General features: G+C 47.2%; 1 protein-coding gene across 3 annotated transcripts in view; it reads left to right on the top strand.

Moving 5' to 3' along the window:
- LOC124031458 (cadherin-4-like) overlaps positions 1-15,274 on the top strand; it is a 258,408-nt gene that overhangs the window by 162,021 nt on the left and 81,113 nt on the right. For 2 of the 3 annotated variants that reach the window (XM_046342698.1, XM_046342696.1), the window contains one exon: positions 7,895-8,121. In XM_046342698.1, coding sequence (XP_046198654.1) covers positions 7,895-8,121 — 227 coding nt within the window. The remainder of the gene's footprint in view (positions 1-7,894; positions 8,122-15,274) is intronic. The other variant, XM_046342697.1, reaches the window with a different exon arrangement.

The following is a 15,274-nucleotide window of genomic DNA, read 5'->3' as shown; positions in this document are numbered from 1 at the left end:
CTGGTGGGTTGTAGAAGGGAGGCGAAGGATTTAGAAACGTCAATCATGAGATGCATTCTTCAGGATGCACCAACTCTGCCATGACAGATGGATGGATATGTTGTGTCCAGCCATGCACTTTCCCTCTTCAAGTCTGACCATACGAAGTGCTGTAGCTCCAACACAAACCTTATGGTGTTAACTTGCAACTCCGCCCTCCCAGTTCAACTAAACCCACTACTGTTAATGTGTCACATTGGTCACAGTGTGTCGGATTTATCACCAGGCCCTGTGTTGTTCTCCTTCTCCTCTTCTCAGCCAGTCAAACACTGTTATTTGCAAATTTAGTGGGAGGCGCTGATTGGCCTGTTGGGTTGAAGGAAGCGGCAGGGTGGCAGGCAAAATGTTTACTTAGCTCCGCTCCACCACCGAGATAAACACAGCCCAATCAAAGGAACACAAGGCTGGATCCGAGGCTTTTCTCAGGCCTTCTCTATAACCCGCAGACACCAAAACATGCCATGGTTGGCTCAACTAGGGCTGTAACCTGGGACTACCACCTGGCTGCAGCATCACGCTGATCTCACCCTGCTTCCTGTGTGACCCTGGTTTCCCATCTAACATCTGATGGCCTGGGAGGCACAGGAAGGATCCTGTTACATCTGTGGGATAAGATGCCCTCTAGTCCATTGTGATGGAAAGGGACCCTGCTTTCCCATTTAACATCTGATGGCCTGGGAGGCACAGGAAAGATCCTGTTACATCTCTGGGATAAGATGCCCTCTAGTCCATTGCGATGGAAAGGGACCCTGCTTTCCCATCTAACATCTGATGGCCTGGGAGGCACAGGAAGGATCCTGTTACATCTGTGGGATAAGATGCCCTCTAGTCCATTGCGATGGAAAGGGACCCTGCTTTCCCATTTAACATCTGATGGCCTGGGAGGCACAGGAAGGATCCTGTTACATCTGTGGGATAAGATGCCCTCTAGTCCATTGCGATGGAAAGGGACCCTGCTTTCCCATCTAACATCTGATGGCCTGGGAGGCACAGGAAGGATCCTGTTACATCTCTGGGATAAGATGCCCTCTAGTCCATTGCGATGGAAAGGGACCTATTTGTGTGTTAGTGGTTGGGTGTGAACTGTGAAGAGAGAATCTAACGTAGCTGCCGTTTGTGGCTGGCTGATGCCTTTGTCCTGCCAGCCTGTTTGCATTAAAGCATGTCTGAGCGGCAGTCACAGTCAGTCAGTCTGTCGGGGAAAGGAGAGGAGGCTGGGGGGAGGTGGGGTTAATTATGTAGGCGAGGGATAGGAAAGGGAGATGTGGCTAAGAGAAGGGAATGGGAGAGGAGAATAAAGCGAGGGAGGGGATAGCAGAATGCAGCAGAGTGGATGAGGGAGAGGGAGGACAGGGAAGGTTGTGTTGAGGTGAAAACAAACACACAACAGCAGCCTGAGCAGTGTTAGCACCCGCCACTAATATTATGTACATCTATTATGTACATATATTTTGTACGTCTAATATTATGTACAGTGGGGCAAAAAAGTATTTAGTCAGCCACCAATTGTCTAAGTTCTCCCACTTCAAAAGATGAGAGAGGCCTGTAGTTTTCATCATAGGTACACTTCAACTATGACAGACAAAATTAGATGAAAAAAATCCAGAAAATCACATTGTAGGATTTTTAATTTATTTATTTGCAAATTATGGTGGAACATAAGTATATTCCCTTATTTTGAAGTGGGAGAACTTGCACAATTGGTGGATGACTAAATACTTTTTTGCCCCACTGTACATCTATTATGGACATATAATATTATGTATGTCTAATATTATGTACATCTAATATTATGTACGTCTAATATTATGTACATCTAATATTATGTAAGTCTGATATTCCATACGGGGGCAGTTTTGTGACCCCCAGGGTGCTGTGAATATATACTGCCATTCAAAATAAATGTCCTTGTTTTTGAAAGAAAAACACATTTTTTTGTACTTTAAAATAACATTAAATTGATCAGAAATACAGTGTCGACATTGTTAATTTTGTAACTGACTATTGTAGCTGGAAATGGCAGATTGTGAATGGAATATCAACATACATGTATGCCAGCAGCATACCACCCTGCATACTACTGCTGGCTTGTTTCTGAAGCAAAGCAGGGTTGGTACTGGTCAGTTCCTGGATGGGAGACCAGATGCTGCTGGAAGTGGGGTTGGCCAGCCAGTACGAGGCACTCTTTCCTCTGGTCTAAAAAAATATCCCAATCCCCCAGGGCAGTGATTGGGGATACTGCCCTGTGTAGGGTGGGACGATAAACAGGTGTCCTGACTCTCTGAGGTCATTAAAGATCCCATGGCACTTATCGTAAGAGTAGGGGTGTTCATCCTGGTGTCCTGGCTAATTTCCCAATCTGGCCATGCATTTCTAAGAACAAGAATAGACTGACAAGTTTCAGAAGAAAGTTATTTGTTTCTGGCCATTTTGAGCCTGTAATCAAACCTAAAAATGCTGATGCTCCAGATACTCAAATAGTCCAAAGAAGGCCAGTTTTATTGCTTCTTCAATCAGGACAACAGTTTTCAGCTGTGCTAACAGAATTGCAAAAGGGTTTTCTAATGATCAATTAGCCTTTTAAAATGATAAACTTGGATTAGCTAACACAACGTGCCATTGGAACACAGGAGTGATGGTTGCTGTTAATGGGCCCCTGTACGCCTATGTAGATTTTCTATTAAAAATCATCTGTTTCCAGCTACAACGTTAACAATGTCCACACTGTACTTCTGATCAATTTGATGTTATTTTAATGGACAACAAAAATGTCATTGTCTTTGAAAAACAAGGACATTTCTAAGTGACCCCAAACCTTTGAACGGTAGTGTATATCAGGTAGTGCATAACAGCGTTTCAGTGTGGTACAGAACGGATCGCTCCGCCGAGCGTGACTGCCATTGTCAGTGGTGACAGACTACTCCGGAGGTCAGAGGGGTTTGGGGGGGTCACGGCTGCCTGCGCCCTCTGTCCTGTCCTGCCGTTGTGACACGCTGGCCGCTCTGTCTGTCGGACAGAATGTTCAGTGCCGGTACACACACACCCTGAGCATCAGAGCAGAATTGCCCCCGCAGCACCAGCCCTCCATACCCTGCCAAACATCCTAGTCTATGTGAAGACACACACACACACACACACACACACACACACACACACACACACACACACACACACACACACACACACACACACACACACACACACACACACACACACACACACACACACACACAAATATACATGTAAATGCTATACTGTACCCAGGAGTTATACTTGGCTCAAATCCAATGAACCTCTACACATACACACATGTGCGTGCGAACACGTCCCAATCTGAGCAGACCTTGGCTCAATAGCCCTAAAGGCCCTGCTCCATCGACCCGAGCCAAACGTAGCCAGTGCAGGTGGAGCCTGTCAAGTGTGATGTGACTGGTGCAGACTTGGACATACACCATGATGTCTACCGGGGCTTAGCGGAGCAGCAACCATGGCGATGCCCTTCGTCCTCAGATGCATACTGTACTGTACATGTCATACTGATAGAGAAGAACAACCCTGACAGCAGCCAGCTGGGAACTCACTGAGATCAACATCAAAGCACCAGGTGCATACAGTAGGCCCTACATACTGAGATAACCGAGCCCTGCAGAATGGGGAGACATGGACTATGGTATATCTCATCTCGTTGGCTTTTATGCTGTTGTATAGGTTCCACACAGTGAGTTCATGCCCCTCAGCTTCTGGCTAAGTCATCCTCCCTCTTTAATCAGATTAACAGTGTGCGTGATGAAGTGGGGCCGGAGGCAGCATTGATTAAACCTGAGGGACGGCAGGGTTTTAATAAAGGCAGCTCCGATCTCTGGAGAGCATGGGGTTCACTGACCTTCAGGGACGTCTGCTGAGAAAACAAACACTTGAGTCCTGTCTTCATTCATTCTGAACGTGAACGCTCTGAAAGGTTTTAAAGCACACCTGGCAGCAGCTCAATTCACACCTTGGCTAGGCCAGCCGCAGATGCTTTTGCCTCTCATGCACCAACTCTCTCCCCTCCACTCTCTCTCTCTCTCTCTCTCTCTCTCTCTCTCTCTCTCTCTCTCTCTCTCTCTCTCTCTCTCTCTCTCTCTCTCTCTCTCTCTCTCCCCTCCTATTTCTCTCTCCCCTCCTCTCTATCTATCTCTCTCTACCCTCCTCTCTATCTATCTCTCTCTCTACCCTCCTTTTTCTCTCTACCCTCCTCTCTATCTATCTCTCTCCCCCTCCTCACTCTCCCCATCCTCTGTCTCTCTTTCTCTCTCTTTCTCTCTTTCTCCTTTCTCCATCTCTCTCTCTCTCTGCCTCTCTCTCTCTCTCTCTCTCTCTCTCTCTCTCTCTCTCTCTCTCTCTCTCTCTCTCTCTCTCTCTCTCTCTCTCTCTCTCTCTCCCTCCACTCCTCGCTCTCTTTCCCCCTCTCTCTCCACTCCTCTCTCACTCTGCCTCTCTCTTTCTTTCCCCCTCCTCACTTTCCCCATCATCTCTCTCCACTCCTCTCTCTCTCTCTCTCTCTCTTTCTCTCCCCCTCCTCACTTTCCCCATCATCTCTCTCCACTCCTCTCTCTCTTCTCTCTTTCCTCCCCCTCCTCACTTTCCCCATCATCTCTCTCAACTCCTCTCTCTCTGTCTCTCTCTTTCTCTCCCCCTCCTCACTTTCCCCATCCTCTCTCTCAACTCCTCTCTCTCTCTTTCTTTCCCCCTCCTCACTTTCCCCATCATCTCTCTCCACTCCTCCTCTCTCTCTCTCTCTCTCTTTCTCCCCCCTCCTCACTTTCCCCATCCTCTCTCTCCACTCCTCTCTCTCTCTATCTCTCTCTTTCTCTCCCCCTCCTCACTTTCCCCATCCTCTCTCTCCATTCCTCTCTCTCCTCCTCCTCTCTCTCTTTCTCTCCTCCTCTCTCTCTTTCTCTCCTCCTCTCTCTCTCTCTCCCCCTCCTCACTTTCCCCATCCTCTCTCTCCACTCCTCTCTCTCCATTCCTCGCTCTCCTCCTCCTCTCTCTCTCTCTCTCTCTCTCTCTCTCTCTCTCTCTCTCTCTCTCTCTCCCCACTCTTTTGTCTCTCAAGCTCACTTTTCTCACTGTTTTATTTCTGTCTCTCATCATCCTTTTATCTTTTATTTTCCCCCACAGCTTGATGTGTTAGTAAATCAGCACTGTCTCCACTATGGCGTGATGGCGTGAGGCGCATTGGTGGTTATTCCATTGTATCTGACTGTGTTCCAGATCTGTTACACTGTACCTGGATTATTTCCGTCCCAGTTGAATGGGTGGTATTTGTAGCGGTCCCTGTTAACTGGATGTGTCAGTAAACACAGCGTGTCCCCTCCTCTCTGGTATGTCAGCAGGTGGGCAGAGAGCTGGCCCAGTGCCCTCCGAGACCAAGCCTGCCTGTCACAACGACACGCCACAGCGCCACCGCCAAGGCCATGCGTGTGTTCCCATGCCAACCACCCCGCTGTCACAGGGGCACGGGGCCATGGGTACAGACGTGCCCTCAGAACCCTGTGCCTTTCTTATGCTAACACACACACACAGCCTCAGAACCTACACCCCTACAGTGAGCCCCCTCAAGTCACACGCCACAAGAAACTCGCTTAAATGACAACATTTAGTCTGTTCTGTTTAAGCACATAGCAGCCATTGGCACAATACAGCCTGTTCTTTGCTGTGGCACCAAACTGGTTGTTTTTCACATAGAACCATGTTGTTTCTGTCTGAGTGTTACTGCAAACTGTGAGACGTTGCTCATGACTGATCTTACATTTGAAACTTCAAAATAGTGAAGGAGTGAACAGTTAATCATTTCGTGGTTGGATGTGAATTTCTCCACATGGAAGAGACTTGCTGTGCTCTGCAGAGCTTCCTTCCAGGGTAGAGAAGGTGGATTGCGTTTGTCTGTTGCTGTAAGATTGATGCACACATTGTCAAAATGATGTTTGCCGTTCCTCCATTACACGTACAATTACTCTCCGGGCGAAGTCGCAGCCTAATTTGTGTGATGGGTGCCTGCAGTTGTTGAAAATATTTTGTGTTGTATTCGTCTGTTGTTTGGTGCATCTTTTGACAGGAAGCTGGGCGATAAATTGGATAGATGGCTTGATAAAAAGCTTGTTGTGCAGAATTCTTCACGGTGGATTTCGAAAAATGACATCTCCCCGGCTCATAACAGACGATTTGTTCCCAGGGTGATTTATGAAATCAATGTGTCTTGTTATCAGCAGCAGGAGTGTGACTGAGAGATAAGATCGGCGCACAGCCTTTTTAAACAGAAGGAGAAGGGGATGGAAGCTGGGTGCACCGTGTGTGTGTGTGTGTGTGTGTGTGTGTGTGTGTGTGTGTGTGTGTGTGTGTGTGTGTGTGTGTGTGTGTGTGTGTGTGTGTGTGTGTGTGTGTGTGTGTGTGTGTGTGTGTGTGTGTGTGTGTGTGTGTGTGTGTGCGCGTGTGTATATATCTTTCCTATATGATAACTTGACATAATCCTGCAACAGCGCAGCACTAGGACTGAGTAAGGGAAAACTACAGAAAATGAAATGTCTAAATTGATTCATCCAGAGTCCACAGTTTCTAGAATGCTGCTTATTATCCCCAGCAATGTGCAGACATCATAATGATCATAAAAGCCATTCCACCAGGATTAATGTTACGGGAGTAAATAAAGACAACCAGTTATTTGGCCCAACAGTAATTACAAGTCAGAGCCTGGTTAACCTTGGTGATTTTACAGACACTTAAATCCCTTCTTAAGACCTTGTTATTGCATTTATTGTGTGTGTATATGTGTCTTTTCTGGTGGTGTTGTATCAGTTACTCTGGCAGCGTCCACACCTCCATTCTCAGACAAAGTGCTACAGATTGTTTATACCACATGACGAATGCTGCTGTGAGACCCGGTTTATTTTCCTGCTTGCCTCTTATCCCTCTCTGGGCTCCACTAAACAGGCCTGGGCTCTAGAAGCATCCCTCAGGTGGCCGTGATGGCACCATCTGCTAACTAGAGATGCCGAGACATTTATCAGTGGCCCGGCCACAGGAGAGAATGTTTTCATACCCTCCGTCTCTGACAAGCCACTACCTACATGACTCACTCTGTTGGGACACTTGGCGATGACAGAATGCTTCAGCACTCAATTCTGGAGGTGGCACATGCCAAGTCCGTGTGAGCAGCAACAAGATGTTGAAGAGTAAAAATATGTGACATTAATGTCTGAGTGTTTTGCCTGAAATTCTCAAATCTAAAATAAAGTATAAAAGCTTTGATTATTCCTCTGAATGAAAAGATAAGGTATTGATAGTGAATGTTCAGTCTGCATAGCTTTGGAGTTTTCCCTTAGATTTGATGTGCTTGAGCTCGCAACTTGATGTTATCTGTCATTGCAGTGTCTATATCAAAGTGCTCCATGCTATCTCCACCCCTTCTCTCTCTCTCTCTCTTTCTCTCTCTCTCAAAATCAGTGGAGGCTGGCGGGAGGAGCTATTGCTCATTGTAATTGCTTGAATGGGGAAACTTGACTGAGAAAGACAAAGCGCTTCAGAGTGTGCAGCACTAATTTGACATAGCTTCCATGTACCCCTGTCTCTCCTCAAAAACGCAAGGAAATAAGGATTTGTTTCATACATCTATTTTGGTTTCGATGGAGATTAAAAATTGCCTTCACCTCAGAAGACAAGATGAGGAGAGATGTGTCTTTAGGGAGGTGGAAAAGCTATGCCAGCATTTCACAGCAGTCACGTCACCAGATTTGTCACCTCATCCTCTCTCTTTTATCCCTACCTCCCTCCCTCTCCCTCTCGCTCCCTCTCTGTCTGTCTCTCTGTGTCTCTCTAGTGAAGTTTGACGACTGTCAGCACAGCAAGGCTGTGGACTTCGAGAGCAGCGACCCTAACTTCAGTGTGCGTCCTGACGGCTCGGTGTACGCGGAGCAGGAGGTGGCCAACCTGTCTGATCCAGTCCAGTTCATGGTGACCGCCCGCGGAGGTCATGACCCTCATATCTGGGAGACCACGGTCAAGCTGGCCTTGGCTGGCCACCCGCCTTCTGTTCCTGTGAGTCAGGTAAACATATACACACTGCTAAAGCCTTAGGTATAGACACACCAACACACCCCTGCTACTGACAGACTGTACTGAACCTCAGTTGTACAATTGCATGGAGACACGTACATTATTTATACACTTGGAAAACCTCTAGCCTCTCAGGTAAGATCAGTTTACAATGATCCTCAAGTACATTATATAAAACCACATTTCAGGTTCTGCTTTTCAATATCATTAACAAACATTGCTTTTCAAATAAGATGTTGAATAGTGGGAGGCTTAATGCTCCCTCCAGGTCATGCTTTTAATCATAGAAAACGTCCAAGAATTGTGTAAAGCAATTGCAGAGCTGGGATTAAAATTCTGCCCACTCCTCCCAGCACAATAATGGAGGGCATGAAATAATTGACATTGATTGAGCTAATGTTCCACTCTGAGGGAGGCATGCAGGAACCAGGTGATGTGGTAACAGCACTTTGTAATTATGTTCCCACGTCGTGGGAGCAAGAGAGATTCAATAATAGAACAAGAAATAATTATGTTTGAGCAATCAAATGAAAATGTGAAAACCAGTTACATGTTTTAAATTGATACATTTTTGTTGGAAATCGCTTACAACTTATGCTAGGTACTTTCCGGACACTTTTCTTTCCGGCAGCAGTGTGTAATTTTGGTCAGCAGGTGATTCCGAAGTGGAAAATTGCTGTTATCCCCAGTAGAAAAGTTGTCATAAGTAATTTAAATTGTTTCATTAAATGTGTTGCCATGAAAAACTAAATTGTGGAAATGTATAATTCAGGATAAGGGATTTCTCCGACACTAAAATCTTTTCAGAAACAAAAAAGACATGCAGCAAATGGTCATACTCTGGCTCAATATATTGTTAACCCTTTACAACCCTAAACAACCCTAAACCCATGTTAACCCTTTACAACCCTAAACCCATGTTAACCCTTTACAACCCTAAACCCATGTTAACCCTTTACAACCCTAAACCCATGTTAACCCTTTACAACCCTAAACCCATGTTAACCCTTTACAACCCTAAACCCATGTTAACCCTTTACAATCCTAAACCCATGTTAACCCTTTACAATCCTAAACCCATGTTAACCCTTTACAATCCTAAACCCATGTTAACCCTTTACAATCCTAAACCCATGTTAACCCTTTACAATCCTAAACCCATGTTAACCCTTTACAATCCTAAACAACCCTAAACCCATGTTAACCCTTTACAACCCTAAACAACCCTAAACCCATGTTAACCCTTTACAACCCTAAACCCATGTCAACCCTAAACCCATGTTAACCCTTTACAACCCTAAACCCATGTTAACCCTTTACAACCCTAAAGCCATGTTAACCCTTTACAACCCTAAACCCATGTTAACCCTTTACAACCCTAAACCCATTTAAACCCTAAAGCCATGTTAACCCTTTACAATCCTAAACCCATGTTAACCCTTTACAACCCTAAACCCATGTTAACCCTTTACAACCCTAAAGCCATGTTAACCCTTTACAACCCTAAACCCATGTTAACCCTTTACAACCCTAAACCCATGTTAACCCAACCCTAAACCCATGTTAACAACCCTAAAGCCATGTTAACCCTTTACAACCCTAAACCCATGTTAACCCTTTACAATCCTAAACCCATGTTAACCCTTTACAACTTGTTAAACAACCATAAACCCATGTTAACCCTTTACAACCCTAAAGCCATGTTAACCCTTTACAATCATAAACCCATGTTAACCCTTTAAACCCAAACCCATGTTAACCCTTTACAACCCTAAACCCATGTTAACCCTTAACAAAGCCATGCCATGTTAACCCTTTACAACCCTAAACCCATGTTAACCCTTTACAACCCTAAACCCATGTCAATCCTAAAGCCATGTTAACCCTTTACAACCCTAAACCCATGTTAACCCTTTACAACCCTAAACCCATGTTAACCCTAAACCCATGTTAACCCTTTACAACCCTAAACCCATGTCAACCCTAAACCCATGTTAACCCTAAACCCATGTTAACCCTTTACAACCCTAAACCCATGTCAACCCTAAACCCATGTTAACCCTTTACAACCCTAAAACCATGTCAACCCTAAACCCATGTCAAACCCTAAACCCATGTCAACCCTTTTACAACCCATGTTAACCCTTTACAACACATGTTAACCCTTTACAACCCATGGCTATTTGATGTCGGTTAGCCACTGTATTTGGTCAGTCTCTAATTCCAAGAAAAGCTAGGTGAATGGTTACTGAAGGGTAGAGAGAGAGCATGCATGTATGTGTGTGTGTCCTTCCCGATGGCATTAGGGTTTCCTCCTCCTACTACCGTGTGACCCAAACAGCACTGCAGACAGGCAGGGGCTCACAGATGTGGCCTTTTTTTAACCTTTATTTAACCAGGCAAGTCAGTTAAGAACAAATTCTTATTTTCAATGACGGCCTGGGAACAGTGGGTTAACTGCCTGTTCAGGGGCAGAATGACAGATTTGTACCTTGTCAGTTCGGGGATTTGAACTTGCAACCTTTCGGTTATTAGTCCAACGCTCTAACCACTAGGCTACCCTGCCGCCTAGAAGATCCCTGTCCTGTCCTCCTATACAGGGCCCTCCTAATGTCCTGTCCTCATATACAGGGCCATTCTAATGTCCTGTCCTCACACACCTGGCCCTCCTAATGTCCTGTCCTCACATCCCTGTCCAGGCACGGCGCCAGGATGTTTTCTCTCCTGGGACTAAGGGAGGGCTTGACCAATATGTGGGGGTGCTAAGAGAATTGTTGATTTTCATGACTTATTTATAAGGAAGTTCTCATTTCTTCAATAAAATCAGAAATAGCTAACACGACGTCAGAAATGACATTATTAATATCATAAGTGCAGCCACAACGAGAAATGCAATGCATTCAGCCTATGCCTGTCAACTGTGCACACACTTGTAAAATGAACTGGCTGTCTTCACAATCTTAGTGATTATATTTCTATTGCAAAATAAAGTACTTGTAGGCCCTAGATACAGTGGGGCAAAAAAGTATTTAGTCAGTCACCAATTGTGCAAGTTCTCCCACTTAAAAAGATGAGAGAGGCCTGTAATTTTCATCATAGGTACACTTCAACTATGACAGACAAAAACAGGGAAAAAATCCAGAAAATCACATTGTAGGATTTTTAATGAATTTATTTGCAAATTATTATGGTGGAAATAAGTATTTGGTCAATAACAAAAATACTGGTTTGCCCAGTATTTCATTCTGCATTTCATGATCCGTGTACTAAGATTTTCGAGTATCATCTGAGATTTTCTTGTGCAACTGTTTTGGCGAATTTGCCTATGAACTGTAAAAGTTCAAGGAAGTTTCCCAGGTTGACAGCCGTGTCGTTTTCTATGTCTCCTCTCTGTGAAAGTCCCTGGTATGGCAGTGTAAGGCAATGTCTCCTCTCTGTGAAAGTCCCTGGTATGGCAGTGTAACGCAATGTCTCCTCTCTGTGAAAGTCCCTGGTATGGCAGTGTAACACAATGTCTCCTCTCTGTGAAAGTCCCTGGTATGGCAGTGTAACGCAATGACTCCTCTCTGTGAAAGTCCCTGGTATGGCAGTGTAACGCAATGTCTCCTCTCTGTGAAAGTCCCTGGTATGGCAGTGTAACGCAATGTCTCCTCGCTGTGAAAGTCCCTGGTATGGCAGTGTAACGCAATGTCTCCTCTCTGTGAAAGTCCCTGGTATGGCAGTGTAACGCAATGACTCCTCTCTGTGAAAGTCCCTGGTATGGCAGTGTAACGCAATGACTCCTCTCTGTGAAAGTCCCTGGTATGGCAGTGTAACGCAATGTCTCCTCTCTGTGAAAGTCCCTGGTATGGCAGTGTAACGCAATGACTCCTCTCTGTGAAAGTCCCTGGTATGGCAGTGTAACGCAATGTCTCCTCTCTGTGAAAGTCCCTGGTATGGCAGTGTAACGCAATGTCTCCTCTCTGTGAAAGTCCCTGGTATGGCAGTGTAACGCAATGACTCCTCTCTGTGAAAGTCCTTGGTATGGCAGTGTAACGCAATGACTCCACAACTGCTCTCATATACTCTCTTTTCTCTGACTAGTTTAGAATGTCCATCACTTAGAGTGTTGCATATTGTTGAGCCAGACTCTTTCTAAATAGTCCACTCATTCCACGCTGTCACTTGAACGAACGTGTGGCCTTCTTCCAGTTCTGGTAGCCATCGTGGGTAAATGCCGCCTTCTCTCCACCATGGTTTCCTGGACGCTGCAAGTGGCCGCATGCAAAGCAGAAAGCACGGTCCTTTGAAATGGAATATTACAACCATTTGTAATCCTCGTACCATCTACGATTGAAGTAGCGATCCTGATGTCCAACTTTTGTGGCTGGATAACGCCGAAGAAGAGGGCGCCTTGGTTCTTCAACAGGTGACTGGCTTAACTCAGAGGGAGCGGTGGCTGTGCTAACAGTGCAGCTAACGGTGGCTGTGGAGCAGCTAGCAGCGACAAACTTCTCTGGTGCTCCCTCACGTCGTGGCTCACGGGTTTCTCTCGCCGACTCATCTTTCTTATCTTCCTCTTCTTCTTTGGCCCCCTCGGAGACAGGGTTTGGATTTTCAATTCCTACCCGCACTCTTCTCTTGGTCAGAAAACGGTCCATTGCAACTGGGCAAGATTGTTATCCTGACTGTGGAGCCATCCATCAGCCAACATGAAGACGACGCGCCTGTGGAGGGGGTGATGTCTCCAGACCAGGGGGACGAGCAGGGCCAGGAGGAGCGCGAGGACCCGGTGGAGCTCCAGATCAAGTGTGGTCGCTGTCAGGCCATCACCCCCACCTTCGCCGACATGAAGCTGCACCTGCTCTACGTGCACGGGGAGGATTACTGCAACTCGCTGTTGGCTGGGCTCCCTGCCTGTGCCATCAACCCCCTACAACTCATCCAGAACGCCGCAGCCCGTCTGGTGTTCAACCTTCCCAAGTTCTCTCACGTCACCCCGCTCCTCCGCTCTCTCCACTGGCTTCCAGTTGAAGCTCGCATCCGCTACAAGACCATGGTGCTTGCCTACGGAGCTGTGAGGGGAACGGCACCTCAGTACCTCCAGGCTCTGATCAGGCCCTACACCCAAACAAGGGCACTGCGTTCATCCACCTCTGGCTTGCTCGCATCCCTACCACTGAGGAAGTACAGTTCCCGCTCAGCCCAGTCAAAACTGTTCGCTGCTCTGGCCCCCCAATGGTGGAACAAACTCCCTCACGACGCCAGGACAGCGGAGTCAATCACCACCTTCCGGAGACACCTGAAACCCCACCTCTTTAAGGAATACCTAGGATAGGATAAAGTAATCCTTCTCACCCCCCCTTAAAAGATTTAGATGCACTATTGTAAAGTGGCTGTTCCACTGGATGTCACAAGGTGAATGCACCAATTTGTAAGTCGCTCTGGATAAGAGCGTCTGCTAAATAACTTAAATGTAAATGTAAATGTATGTCAACTAGCTAGCTAGAAGTTAGCTTACATAACATAGCCTAACGTGCGCGAGCACACACACCAGACTCCCCTCCCACCACCACCACAAACACACACACACACACACACGTCATAGGGTACACACTCACGCAGCCAGGGATCTGATTGGGAACAAAATGGCTGGTTATGAACTTTTTCATATTTCTTTATGTTAAAATACTAAAACGTTTGAGGGGGCCTTACTGGGGCTACACAGATTTGTGACAGGGCTATAGCCGTCCTAGCCCCGGTGTAGCGCCGTGCATGTCCCTGGCAGTCCTAATGTCCTGTCCTCACATCCCTGGCCCTCCTAATGTCCTGTCCTCACATCCCTGGCAGTCCTAATGTCCTGTCCTCACATCCCTGGCCCTCCTAATGTCCTGTCCTCACATCCCTGGCCCTCCTAATGTCCTGTCCTCACATCCCTGGCCCTCCTAATGTCCTGTCCTCACATCCCTGGCCCTCCTAATGTCCTGTCCTCACATCCCTGGCCCTCTTAATGTCCTGTCCTCACATCCCTGGCCCTCCTAATGTCCTGTCCTCACATCCCTGGCCCTCCTAATGTCCTGTCCTCACATCCCTGGCCCTCCTAATGTCCTGTCCTCACATCCCTGGCCCTCCTAATGTCCTGTCCTCACATCCCTGGCCCTCTTAATGTCCTGTCCTCACATCCCTGGCCCTCCTAATGTCCTGTCCTCACATCCCTGGCCCTCCTAATGTCCTGTCCTCACATCCCTGGCCCTCCTAATGTCCTGTCCTCACATCCCTGGCAGTCCTAATGTCCTGTCCTCACATCCCTGGCCCTCCTAATGTCCTGTCCTCACATCCCTGGCCCTCCTAATGTCCTGTCCTCACATCCCTGGCCCTGTCCTAATCCCTGTCCTGTCCTCACATCCCTGGCCCTCTTAATGTCCTGTCCTCACATCCCTGGCCCTCCTAATGTCCTGTCCTCACATCCCTGGCCCTCCTAATGTCCTGTCCTCACATCCCTGGCCCTCCTAATGTCCTGTCCTCACAGCCCTGGCCCTCCTGATGTCCTGTCCTCACATCCCTGGCCCTCTTAATGTCCTGTCCTCACATCCCTGGCCCTCCTAATGTCCTGTCCTCACATCCCTGGCCCTCTTAATGTCCTGTCCTCACATCCCTGGCCCTCCTAATGTCCTGTCCTCACATCCCTGGCCCTCCTAATGTCCTGTCCTCACATCCCTGGCCCTCCTAATGTCCTGTCCTCACATCCCTGGCCCTCCTAATGTCCTGTCCTCACATCACTGGCAGTCCTAATGTCCTGTCCTCACATCCCTGGCCCTCCTAATGTCCTGTCCTCACATCCCTGGCAGTCCTAATGTCCTGTCCTCACATCCCTGGCCCTCCTAATGTCCTGTCCTCACATCCCTGGCCCTCCTAATGTCCTGTCCTCACATCCCTGGCCCTCCTAATGTCCTGTCCTCACATCCCTGGCCCTCCTAATGTCCTGTCCTCACATCCCTGGCCCTCTTAATGTCCTGTCCTCACATCCCTGGCCCTCCTAATGTCCTGTCCTCACATCCCTGGCCCTCCTAATGTCCTGTCCTCACATCCCTGGCCCTCCTAATGTCCTGTCCTCACATCCCTGGCCCTCCTAATGTCCTGTCCTCACATCCCTGGCCCTCCTAAT

The sequence above is a fragment of the Oncorhynchus gorbuscha genome, linkage group LG03, assembly GCF_021184085.1.
Source record: "Oncorhynchus gorbuscha isolate QuinsamMale2020 ecotype Even-year linkage group LG03, OgorEven_v1.0, whole genome shotgun sequence".
In the NCBI taxonomy this organism is placed as follows: Eukaryota; Metazoa; Chordata; class Actinopteri; order Salmoniformes; family Salmonidae; genus Oncorhynchus; species Oncorhynchus gorbuscha.
This window is presented reverse-complemented; position numbering and strand designations above follow the sequence as displayed.